Source organism: Podarcis erhardii (assembly GCF_964252035.2).
Source record: "Podarcis erhardii genome assembly, chromosome: 13".
NCBI classification, from domain to species: Eukaryota; Metazoa; Chordata; class Lepidosauria; order Squamata; family Lacertidae; genus Podarcis; species Podarcis erhardii.
Window position 1 is genome coordinate 158,334 of NC_138502.1, and position 13,123 is coordinate 171,456.

At 47.1% G+C, this 13,123-nt stretch overlaps 1 protein-coding gene across 1 annotated transcript; it reads left to right on the forward strand.

Annotated features, from left to right (window-relative positions):
• The first annotated feature begins 4,398 nt into the window (after window positions 1-4,398).
• Window positions 4,399-10,929, forward strand: LOC309326352 (uncharacterized protein). Its single transcript, XM_081834975.1, has 3 exons — window positions 4,399-4,801; window positions 8,194-8,320; window positions 8,891-10,929. The coding sequence occupies exons 2-3, from the start codon at window positions 8,287-8,289 to the stop codon at window positions 9,481-9,483; spliced, it is 627 nt and encodes a 208-aa protein (XP_081691101.1). The 5' UTR covers window positions 4,399-4,801; window positions 8,194-8,286; the 3' UTR covers window positions 9,484-10,929.
• Window positions 10,930-13,123: the final 2,194 nt, after the last annotated feature.

Below are 13,123 nucleotides of genomic sequence, written 5' to 3' on the forward strand. Positions count from 1 at the left end.
CCTGGTCCCTTCAAGGGCACTGTTACCCCCTTCAGGACCAGGGAGCCCCCACACTCAGGCGTCCCATTTCCAAGAAACAGTACTTATGTCTTGTTGGGATTCAACCTTAATCTGTTGACCACTATCCATCCTCCAGACACTCACACAGGACATTGCTGCCTTCTCTAGTTCTCATTTAAGTGAGAGGTATAGCCGGGTATCATCTACATACTGGTGAGCACCCAGTTCAATTCCCCTGATGATCTCTTCCAGTGGCTTTATATACTGTAGATGTTAAAAAGTGTCAGGGAGAGGACAGAGTCCTGAGGCACCCCACAAGTGAGTGCCCAGGGGTCCAAACACTCATCCTCCCACACCACTTTCTGGACAGTTCAGGAGGAAGGAGCAGAGCCACTGCATAACAGTGCCCCCAACTCACAACCCCCTTAAGTGGTCCCAAAGGATACAATGGTTGATGGTATCAAAAGCCGCCGGGAGATCCCGCAGAACCAGGAAACTGCTTTCACCTTTGTCCCTAGCCTGTTTGAGAACATTGACGAGTTCCATGATGTGGCCTGAATCCCAACTGGAGGGGATCAAAATGGTCCACATCCTCCAGACATGTCTGGAGTTGTTCAGCAATCACCTGCTCAATCACCTTGCCTAGGTATGGAAGACTTGAGATTGGGTGATAGTTGGCCATAATGGCCAGGTCCAAATATATATTTTTAAGACGCTTCTTTAAGTGAGTCCATGAAGACCTTCCTCACAGAGGGAAGCATTCACCACCACACAGAGCCCATTGCCCAGCCCTGTCTAGCTTCCTTTCATGAGCCGGAATGGGTAAGGATCAAGGAGATTGGTCAGTTTCACTCATCCAAGCAGTCTGTCCACATCCTTGGATATAACAGGTTGAAACTGATCCCATACAACCTGACTAGACAGAACTCTGGCACTTTCTCACCCCAGCCCTGCTGCCATGGTGGAGTCTCCCTCTTTCCAAATTTGAGCACTTCTATCTGGAAAAAGCTTTGCAAAGTCATTGCAGGAGATCTTGGAGTCCTTACCCTGATAGCAAAGGTGTGTATCAACTTGTAAAGGCATTGGAGATTTGCCAAAGACCACCCAAAAGCATCATACATGTGTGGTCTACAACAGAAGTTTGACAGTATGACTTGTCTGTCTCCTGTCTGTCAAGATACCTGATCATAGCTTCAAACTGGGGGTCATAGGTATCCCCCCAGAAACTCAACATTGTCTGATTCACTCCCAACCTGTGCCCATTTTTTTCATGTTTGGCAGTGCTACCCAAAAGGCACAGTAACTGATACGTCCAGAAAGGGGCAAAGCGCAGTGCAAGGCACTCTCTTACTTTTTGTCCCTCTTCTGAAGGCATTTGGGGCGCAGGGTTGCCACCTTCCTTGCATCAGGAGGTTTGCCTTGTGCAAAGGGAGGGGGCGAAGTGCTGAGAGCTGCTAGGCCATACAGTGAAATGGAGGAGCAGCTGAGGCACACAGCTCCCCACTGTGGGGAAAAGATTCCTGCACCTTTTTCCCTAGAAAAAAAGCACTGGTCCTGGAACAGATAATTTGGCAGTCAGTCTGTGAGCACTCGGAAAAAGATGCTGTGATTAATAAGAGCCTGCATGGGTTTCTTAAAAACAAGCCATGCCAGAAGGATCTCATTTCTTTTTCTGGAAGGAATTACTAGCTTGGTGGAGTGGGAATGCTGTGGACACAGTGTATCTTGATTCCTGTAAGACTTTTGACCAAGTCCCTCATGATATTCTTGCAAGGAAGCTGGTAAATTTGATTTGAATAAGGTAACCGTTAGGTGGATTTGCAGCTGGTTGACTCACCAAGCCCAGAGAGTACTCCTCAGTGGTTCCTCGTCATCCTGGGGAAAAGTAACAAGTGGGGTGCTGCAGGGTTCTCTTCTGGGCCCATTGCTCAATAACTTTATAAAGTACTTGGATGAAGGAATTGAGGGGATGCTCATCAAATTTACAGATGACTGCAAATGCCACAGAAGACTGAATCAGGATTCAAGATGACCTTAACAGGTTGGAGAACTGGGTGCAAGCTAACAAAATGAATTTCAATAGGAAAAATGTCAGGTTCTGCACTTAGGCAGGAAGAACCAGATGCACAAAAAAGGATGGGGGACACCTGGCTTAAAGGTAAAGGTAAAGGTCCAGTCGTGGACGACTCTGGGGTTGCGGAGCTCATCTCACTTTACTGGCAGAAGGAGCCTGCATACACTAGCAGGTAAAATATAGTAGTTAAAGTGATACAGTACATACTTGTAGATACACTGATACAATGTAAAGATATAAGCACTTTGGACACAGTATAAAGTAAAAGATACAGGAATGTAATAAAAGATACAGGAATACAGTGATACAGTATAAGAACACAGATACAATGATACAATGGAAACAAGAGGACCTAGAGACTTTATAAATCATATAACGGTCATTTAAATTTCTTATAACAATGGCATCGCCCATTCAATGCAATTCTACTTATCAGCACGTGCCTGAGGTTTCTGCCGGGACTCTTCCGGCGATGAGTGTCGGGCGCGCCCGCGAGGGGAGCCGCGGTTGGGTGGGCTGGCTGCCTCCCTGCCATCTTCTGGCCCGGGGAGGAGGGGGAGAGGATGTGTGTGGATGCAGGTGCGCTCTGCGTGCGCTCAGGAGTACACGCGTTGTGGAGAGCCTGGGGAATATTAGCTCAGGAGACTCGTGGCCCCACGCCCCCCGGTCGGACTGTGTGGCGGGGCTTGGAGCGATGAAGAAGCCCACAACCTGCCGCCGCCTCCTCCTCCCGGGGGCTCCCTGGGTGCCTGCACTTCGCGTCTCCTCTTTTGGAGAGCGCCAGCTCCCGCTTCGCGCATGCACTCGGCAGTGGCAACCTGGGGCGGGTGCCGCTCCGCCTCCCTGTCTCTCTCCTGGCCGCCACTCCCTTGGGGGGGGGGCGAGATATTGAGGTCTGTCTGGGGGCAGTCTTTTAATTTCGTGACTGCTGTCACCATCTGCAGTGATCATGGAGCCCAAGAAGGTAAAATCTGTCACTGCCTCCATTTCTTCCCCTTCTGTTTGCCAAGAGGTGATGGGACCAGTGGCCATGATTTTAATTATTATTTTTTTATGTTGAGCTTCAGACCATATTTTGCCAAGGGTTGCCAAGGTTTAAAAGGAGATGAGCTGGATTCCTGGAGAGGACCAGACGTTCAGCTTCCAAAAGAACGTTCGAAAACCAGAACACTCACTTCCAGTTTTTGGTTGTTTGGGAGCCAAAATGTACGATTCCCATGGTGTTCGGGAGCCGAGGTGTGACTGTACTGAAAAACAGACTGGGCTGAGTGATATTTGGTTTTCAGCATTGTGATGTATCAGCAGCTAAACCTCATGGTATTCCAATATATCAGAATGTCTGAAACTGGACCCCGGAACTGGTCTGTGACCGTAATAATAAAATTCTGATTCTGAAGCTGGAGATCAGGCGTGGAGCTGAGAGAATGGAGCTGCCAACGATCGGGGTTTGACTGTAGTAATAATTTCATCTTTTACAGTTCCAATTTCAGTTTTGCAATTTTTGCAATTATTATGAGGTGCTTTGTAGCACAAACCCTGTTTTCGAAACATTTGGCAGCACAGCAAAAACTGACCTCCACAAATTCCAGAAGTGTAGATGTGCGATGAGTGAATGAAAACAGAATAGACGGAGGGGGGGGGGTGGAAGCTTTATTTCCACAGATTCCATATTTTAAAAGCCCAGAGGACTTCCTGTGCTTTTTGGGGTTTCCATTGCATGAAATCAATTTTAGAGAGTGCTGCCAAATATGGGATTTTCACTGGAAACCCCCACAATATGACGACAGAGTGAAAGGGACTATGTTGGGCCTTGAGAGGATTCCTAGGACCTGTTTGAGGACCAATTACAAAACGAATACAAAGGACTTGGAAAGAACTTGTTCCATGCAGGTGTTACTGGTTAAAGTGATATTTCACCAAGAAGGTGTTTTTCATCGGGATAACGGAGCTAAGTGAAAGCATCCTCTGTAAATAGGTAGGTGCCTCTGGATACTTCGTTTGCATTTAACGGAGTCCCGTGATACAGTCCCACTCCGGATTAACCTGCTGGGCTGCTCTTCGGCTTCCATGGAAATCTCCGGCCATGCTTCCCCGGTACAATACAGGAATAGTGTAGAATAACTTCCATACCAGAGTACCTTAAGCCATTGTGCTCAAAAGCGCGTGCCTGGGGCTATTGCCGGGGCTCGTCGGGAGGGTGAGTGGCGGGTGCGCGCGCGAGGGGCTGGGAAAGGAGCCGGGGGAGGGGTGGGCTGCCTGCCTTCCTCCTCCTCTCCTCGCGATCCTCTGGACTAAGAGGAGGAGGAGGATGGGCGCGGGTGCAGGCGCGCTCTGGGTATGCTCGCAAATCGTGGAGGATTCTCGTATTCTGCGATGGGCTTTCCTGCTTTCTGCAGAGCCTTCAACCCCCCCCCCCAAAGCTGCTCCTCCTGTTTCTGTTTCCAAGGGAGGGAGAAGCTCAGCACGTCTGCCAAGAGCCCCCCCCCCCATTAAACCCTCTCTGGGGGTGCGCAATGCACACGGCTCCTGCTGGGCTCCTGTTTGGAAAGGGAGAGAGGCGTGAGCTGGGTGCAATCGGCTTGCCAAGGGTTAAACGGAACAGAGCTGGGTTCCTAGAGAGGACAGGCAATAAAAGAGCGGGGGGGGGGGGAAATCAGGTCCTCCAGAACCAAAGCTCCCCCCTGCGTCCCTTCCTGCCAGAGGAGAGAGGCTGCATTCTGGGATGCGGTGAGTCTCGTCTCTTCGGTCTTAGGGCGCGCTGGGGAAAGGGGGGGGGGTCCCGGGGCTGGATGGGAGGATGCAGGGGGGTCCTGCTCAGCTCGTGCATGGGGGCGACCCCCAAGTGAGGGAGCAAAGGGAGCTGCCCCCTTCCTCTCTGCAAAGCCACGTAGGTGGTAGTTCGTGGGTGGTCTGCAATTGTGTCCTCTTTTGGACTCTCCCTTTCGGGAGAAAAAAAAAGAGGAATGCCAATAAACCCCATTCAGACTGAGGAACGAGTCCCATTTATTAACAGAGATTGTAGCCGTACAAAGCAATTGGACCTAAAATAAAAACGAAACCCTGGCTTACGCAGTAAATGCACAGAGTGCGTTGAAAGAGGGGGGGGGGGCAGAGAAAAGAACGTGCTGCTTCCTGCAGTGCAGAGAGAAAACTCCGGAACTCCCTCCCGCAGGAGGCAAGGAAGACCGCCAGCCTTTAACGGGAGAATGAGGCCAAAGCACAGAGGAGGAGAGGGTGATGCGTGGATCCTGGCCACGTTGGAGGAGCAAGACGGTTTAAGCATTTAACACCAATCCTGGCCTGACTTCACCGGCTGCCAATTACTTTCCAGGCCCAATTCAAAGTCTCATCTTCCCATGAAGGACGGTGCTGTATACATATTTAACTTGTTTCCCATCTTCTGGTAAGTGCAGGTGCAGAGAGGGGCACTTGCACTCCAGTCCTGCTGGGGGGCTTCCCATTGATGCCCCTGTGAGAACGGGAGAGGGGGGAGAGACTCCAGAGGAGGCCCCACTGGCCTGATCCTGCAGGGCTCTTCTCCTGAAACAGGAATTAAATCTGGTGCTGAGCTCCTCCAGATGCAACAGACTCCTCAGTTGTCTTTCACTTGGAAGTAAAACTCCCTGCCCCCGCCCCATATGAATCAGACAAGGTTGCTATTCAGACTCCTGGCTGATAAACCTGCTCCAATTCAGACATGCAAGCCTTCAGACAGGGGTCAGCAAACTTTTTCAGCAGAGGGCTGGTCCACAGTCCCTCAGACCTTGTGGGGGGGGGCCAGACTATTTTTTTTGGGGGGGGGATGAACGAATTCCTATGCCCCACAAATAATCCAGAGATGCATTTTAAATAAAGGGACATATTCTACTCATGTAAAAGCACATTGATTTCTGGAATGTCCGCAGGCCAGATTTAGAAGGTGATTGGGCCAGATTTGGGCCCTGGCCTTAGTTTGCCTACCCTGCCTTCAGAGGATCTTTGGAGACTGAAGAGGAAGCCCTGTGGAAAAGCACTGCAGGTCTTCCCATCCGAGGCAGCAGAGGCCTTGGTGAAGAGGAAGCAAATCTGTGCTGTGGGAGGGGGTGAAAAAGTCACAACCCCCCCCAGTGCTTAGAGTTGCTGGGAGACCCTCTCCCCACAGCCTATGCACCTGTCCTAGTTCCCTGGCAAGAAGGAAGGATTGTTAAACTCTCTCTCTCTCTCTCTCTCTCTGTGTGTGTGTGTGTGTCCTAGCAAATCTCAGAATCCTTAACAAACAACTGTTCCCACTATCACGTGGACGAAGCCGTGGCTCTTTAAAATGTTCTGGACAGGGCGGACAGGGCCTGGGTGCATGTGCTGCCTTTTTTGTTTGTTTTTAGAATAACTTTTTACAGAATTAAATAAACAAGGATCATAGGAGTGGTAAATGATACAAAGAAATAGATGGAGTCTTCTCATGTCCTTTGTATATCAGAAAAATATCACAACAATTTTTCAGGAACATCTACATTGTGTGGTTCATTTTTAGTGCTCAGTGTATGCGGTAGGTTTTTGGTTCATGAACTGGTTTAAAGAGAAAAAGGGGGAGCAGGATAGAGCAGAGTAAACAGAACAGCCAACACTGCAGAGCCAAGTCAGCAGCCCTTGTGGTTGTGCAATAGTTATTTTCCCTCTTATGTCACCTATGAAACCATAGTATTGGTCTGTTGGTCTGTTGATGACTGTGGGAGTCAGCTTCAAAGTGAACAAAGTAATTCATGTGTGAATTTAAATTTAGATCAACCAGATTGAGCCAAATGCTGATGGTGTGTGTGTTCTGGGGGCTTCTTTTCTTCAACAGTCCCCCCCCCCCAGCTTTCCTCAGGTTCTTTTGTTGGGGGACCTAAGTGAAGACCTCCTTGAACTGGGCCCGGAAATGAAGGGACAACCAATGCAGCTGTTTTGAAACAGGAATTAAATTTGTTCTCAAGGGTCGTTGTGGGGATTCAGTGAGGAGAGGTAGATCCACGGATGCCACCTTGAGATCCCTGGAGAAAAGGGGGGGGGGGATAGAAATGCCATAAGTAAAGAGAGGGAATCCAGCCCATAATCTGGCTGTTGCATTTTGCACCACTTTCTAAGTCAAATTAAAGGGTAGCTCCACATAGAGGGCATTGCAATAATCCCATAGGACTAGCTGCAAGCAGATATGGCTGTGTGAGGGTTAAACAATGTCACATTATTATTGCTATTGTTATTGTTATTTACCTGCATTCACCCTAAGTTCCCAGGACAGATGACATAAAAACACAACATTAAAAACATCTTTTAAAAACTAACAATCCCAAAAGAAGGTACTTACTTACTTACTTTTGATAGCTGTCTTTTGAGCCTACCCACATGAACTTTGGCCCCTCCCACTTGGCCCTACAGCTGGGGAGGGGGGTTGGGATCAGGATCGGGCCCTCAGAACAAATAAAAAGTGGCCCACCTCAGGGGTATGGATTGAGAGCACTGGAGATTCTAAGTGCTAGAAAATGAGACAAACGTGCCCTGAAGTTGGGTTGGCAGGAGAGCAGCTCTTGAAGACCCAGGAGGAGGAACCCAGCTGTAGCCAAGAGCCACTGTCTAAAGCGCTTACACATGGAGGACGAAGCAGGCTTGTTTTCTCTTGCTTTCAGTGGGAGGATCCAAACTAATGGCTTCAAGTTCTTGGTTGCAAGAAGGGAGAGTTTGAATCTTGGAGACTGTTTTGATCCTAAGAGCTGATTGACAGTGGAAGGGACTCCCTCAGAATGTGGTGGACTTTCCTTCATTGGTGGTTCTTAAGCAGAGGCTGGATGGCCATCTGCCACAGATGAGACTCCTATATTGCAGGGACTTGGGCCAGATGACACTCAGGGCCCCTTCCTACTCTACAATTCTATGATTCTTTAAATCAGTCATTGCATTTTTATTTCTATGTTTATCGTTGAAGACTAAAATAGGCTTCATTAAAATACACAGTAAAAGAATTCCATTAAGATGTTAAGCATCCATAATTAAAATGTCCAGCAAAACAACCCATTAAAGGGACACAGCAATTAATAGGTAGAAAAGAAAAGAACAATGTGTTTTCAGTAATATTATCTAAGAGGACCTTTCCCATTTTCTTTCAGGGTAAAGTGTGCTTTGAAGCTGTAGCTGTGCGTTTCATGGATTAGGAGTGAGCGTTGCTGGATCCTGACCAGAGAGCTCTGCATAAGGACGTCATGGAGGAGAATCATGGGATCATGGACTCTCTTGGTAAGGCTCCCTGTGGGATCATAATATACGTATTGGAATTCCATAATACTATATCTCTATGTGACAAATGTCCCAGATTTGGATGGCGCTCAACAGCGCCACCTAGAGCACCTAGGATTCTAACACCCCTAAAGCTCACCTTGAATCAAGCAGTATTGACTGTTTGGTCTGTGAAGATTCTTCCTCCAGTTATGCCTTTGTAAACCATTATCAGGCTGGTCTGAAGTTCCCAGGCCTTTTTAAATGTAGTCTTCAGAGTTGTTAGGGAAGTGGATGTAGATTGTGTCAGGTTTTGTGTTTTTGTTTCTGCTTCTGTCTGTTTTTGGTTGACCAAGGAGGTGACTGACCAAAGTGGAGCAGATACTATGATTGCCCCAAACAATATTCATCCCAGAAAAGAGCCAGTTTTTTTTGGATCTCATGTTCCCATAAATATGTCTGTGAAGGTAGTAAGTGCTCACATTTAACTCCCCTTAGTTCATCCTCTATCACAAGTGGTCTTTAGCATTGTTCAATAATTGGTGGTCCATTTCTTCCTGAGACGCTAATCTGCTTCTGTCTTTGTTTCAGGTGGTGATGAATTAGAAGAACAAGGGAGACCACAACAAAATCCACACATTGGAGAAGCCATATCAATTCATACAGGGGATAAACCATATCAGTGCCTTGAATGTGGCAAGAGCTTCAGTGAGAGAGCCCATCTCAGGGCCCATCAAAGAATTCATACAGAGGATAAACCATATAAGTGCCTGGAATGTGGCAAGAGCTTTAGACAGAGCATCCATCTCACTTCCCACCAAAGAATTCATACAGGGGAGAAACCATATCTGTGCTTGGAATGTGGGAAGAGCTTCCGTCACAGTGCCAACCTCACTTCCCACCAAAGAATTCACACAGGGGAGAAACCCTATCAATGCTTGGAATGTGGAAAGAACTTCAGTCAGAGGGCCAGTCTCATTTCCCATCAAATAATTCATACAGGGGATAAACCATATCAGTGCCTTGAATGTGGCAAAAACTTCAGTTGGAAAAAAAGTCTCACATATCATCAAAGAATTCATAGAGGGGAAAAACCATATCAGTGCTTGGAATGTGGAAAGAGCTTCAGATGGAGCGCCCATCTCACTTCCCATCAAAGAATTCATACAGGGGAGAAACCATAGAAGCATAAAATGTAGAGTTGAAAGGGGCACTGAGGGGCATCTAGCTGAACCCTGTGCAGTGCAGGAATCTTAGCTAAAGCATCCATGACAGATGACTATCCAACCTCTGCTCAAAACCTCCAGTGAAGCAAAGTCCCACCATCTTCTGGTGGAGTCCATCCCACGGTTGAACAGCTCGTACCACCAGAAAGTTCTGCCTGATGTTTGAATTTCCTTTCTTTCTCTGTGTCTCTTGAATACAGTGGGAAGGAGGTGCCAGAGCACCTCTCAGGGAAGGCAGGGGTGGCAGAACATTGGGAGACAAACTAGAGCTTTGCATAGGGCATTCTGAAGCATTCAAAGCTATTCATAAAGACATTCTTACAGTATCCCTAGAAGGTGGAGCAGCAGCGTTTCTCCAGTATTGCAGGAAGTTGAGAGAAGGGATGGAGAGTGGAGATGGGTTCGAATCATAGACTCTGTTCTCTGCAAGTTGCACACACAAAATCCACTCTGAATTGCGTTGCTTATTGACATCTGTATTGGACACACACACAGCCGGCATTGGCTGAACCAATTTTAGGGTTTCATAATTATTGCTTTCTTAAATTGTGATTTCAAAGTGGGGGTGTTTTGGAAGGGGCATTGAGCTATGTATGCTGCCTTGAGCTGGAAAGGTGGCTGTGACTTTGCTCTAAGTCTGGAGCAGAGGAAAGGGAGTTGCCATGAAGAATGGACAGGCAGACCTCTCCCAGGTCCCAAGTCTGTAGCCCTTAATATCCTGGGTGTGTCCAGGTTCTTTTTTGCTTGGTTTTTAGGGAGGGCTTTTCATGAGTCCATTCTTGGCCACACACACACACACTTCAAAAACAGGGATGTGGGCTGGAGACACATTTCTTATATTTTTATGGTTCTTTAGCTGCATTGCAGTTATACCAATTCCACCTCTCCTGCAAGTTGCTCAAAGAGGTATTCATGGGTCTCCTTTTACCAGTGTTGATCTCAAGCCTTGGGTGTCATGGACCAGTCCTGTGGAACCCCCTGCCACTAGAGATTCAGGGGGCGCCTTCTGTGCCAGCTTTTAAACACCTGCAGGCCATTAAGAGAACATCCCTCACAAGAGTCTATTGATGCTTGTGTTTTAGATATTTCCTTTTGCTTTTAACCTGTTGTTAAGTTTTAATGATGTTTTTGTTTGGTTTTATGTTTTTATATTGCTGTAAACCACTGGCATATTTTTCTGATGCAGCTGTCCATAAATATTAACATACAAACAAGCAATCCTGTGAGGTACTTTAGGCTGAGAGACAGGGACTTTCTGCTCCAAGGTCGCACACTGAGATTTGTGGCTGAGTGGTGACACACTCTTTCCCCCCCCTCCCAGCTCCCTCTCTGCTTAATATGACCCATAATCACAAAATCTTTAAAATAAATGCATCAGTACAAATGATGGTTTATGCCGCAAAACTAACAGTCGCAAGGATACCTTTTTGCAATGGCCACGGTTGTATTTTAATGCAAGACCAAACTAGAGCACAGTCTTCAAAACAACAACATGAAATAAAAATTAAATGTTTCAGAAGTTCCTGCAAGGATGGAGCATTGCTCCAAAGACAGAGGCGAGGGGGCCAGGTTCTGAACCTGAACTAAGACACCCAGCTTCGAAACTGCAATGAAACAACCGGTCACAGAAATCCTATCCTGCTTAGAGATGGGCATTGCAGTTCTTTAGCTCAAGAAATCTGAGGCTGGGGAACCTGGAGAGCCATTGAGGGTTTGTCCTCCATACATTTAAAGCACCTTTCTTCTCCTCCCCCCACACCCCATACTTGAATTTACTTTGAAGTTAAAACAAAATAAAATAAAAAAATTCCTTCCAGTAGCACCTTAAAGACCAACTAAGTTAGTTCTAGGTATGAGCTTTCGTGTGCATGCACACTTCTTCAGATACACTGAAACAGAAGTCACCAGACCCTTCTATATAGTGAGAAGGTGGGGAGGGGTATTACTCAGAAGGGTGGTGGGAATGGGTGATTGGCAGATAGCTGTGATGAGCCTGTTGACGACTCTTAACGACTGCAATAGGTCTTACAGGAAAAAGCAAGGGGTGAGAAGGTGAAAATGGCTTTGTCATGTATAATGAGATAAGAATCCAATGTCTTTGTTCAGACCAGGTCTCTCCATGGTTTTAAGTTTGGTAATAAGTTGCAATTCAGCAACTTCTCTTTCCAGTCTATTTCTGAAATTCCTTTGTAATAGAACAGCCACTATATAGAAGGGTCTGGTGACTTCTGTTTCAGTGTATCTGAAGAAGTGTGCATGCACACGAAAGTTCATACCTAGAACTAACTTAGTTGGTCTTTAAGGTGCTACTGGAAGGAATTTTTTTCTTTTATTTTGTTTTGACTATGGCAGACCAACATGGCTACCTATCTGTAACTGTTACTTTGAATTTGTTGACGTAAAAAAAAAAAAATGCTCCATTGCTGCAACATCAGTTTTTGGGTTTTCTATATAAGTACTTAGGTATCAGGACATAATACGTACATTTTAAGGTGTCATGTTAGTGTTAGGGATTGTTTGTGTTAAAGGGGAAAAGAAACAACAAAACTTGTGAGCCCCAGCGAGAGGGGTTTCCCAACTTCCATAGGTCTGGCTCTGTGGGTCCCAAATGAGTCATGTTCAAGCAAGGGACCACAGCCAAGAAAAACAGCGGCAGCCACACCAAATCGTTTATTTTGTTGCCACAAAGTTTCTAACTTTAAGCAAAGCAAAGAAGAACCAAGATCAAAGTTACAGATAGGTAGCCGTGTTGGTCTGCCATAGTCAAAACAAAACAAATTCCTTCCAGTAGCACCTTAAAGACCAACTAAGTCAGTTCTTGGTATGAGCTTTCGTGTGCATGCACACTTCTTCAGATACCAAGATCAAAGGTTACCTCCGTTTTTTAAAAATACCCAGAGTTTCCCAGCATGCATCTGCAAAAGCATAATGAAAGCCGTCAGAAGGAAGGTGTGGTGACAAACGGGAGCCCCCGACACCCCCCTGTCCCTCAAGGCAGGGATTAGACATATTTCACCTAGCAGAGAAAGTATTTACACTTCCTTTCGTTATTTTGTATCGCTTGGCACACCCAGGTTTGCTGCACCTCGTGAATCTCCACCCTGAGGTGGGTTTTCCTGCACTTGAAAGTCTGCCGGGCTCCTGTCTAGCCCTTGGTAAGGTGTGATCCTGGGGCCACGCTCCCAGGATTGGGGCCTGCCTGCCCAATTCATCTCATGACTCAGCCCCCCTCTGCCTCTGCCTTGGAACCAAGGAAAAACATTCATTCGGCTCTTTCTAATGAGTTTCTGTGTTTCTTCCATTCAAAATATAGAGGAGAAAGGCTGGCGCTTCGGCGCGCGTCCCTTGGGGACCTCCTGCCCTTGGAGTGCCAGCGAGGGGATCCTTGGCGGCTCTTTGCAGACTTTGACAGAGGCGATTCAGCCTTTTCTTCGGCCTGCCTCCCATTTTCCCCTATAGGGGCTGCCGATTCGCAAGTGGGGTTAAGGTTCAAAGGTCTGCTCTGCAGGCTGTGATTGGTCAGCTGGTCGGTCAGATAAAGAAAGGGGGGTCTTTCCCTCCTGCTCCCCAAAGTGGGTGCGAGTCTTGTTCTGTGCTG

Bases quoted from the DNA above. Each gene is read 5' to 3' on its own strand.
- LOC309326352 (XM_081834975.1), top strand. From the start codon at position 8,287: ATGGAGGAGAATCATGGGATCATGGACTCTCTTG. The intron at 8,321-8,890 runs GTAAGGCTCCCT...TCTTTGTTTCAG, and splicing joins TGGGATCATGGACTCTCTTG to GTGGTGATGAATTAGAAGAA.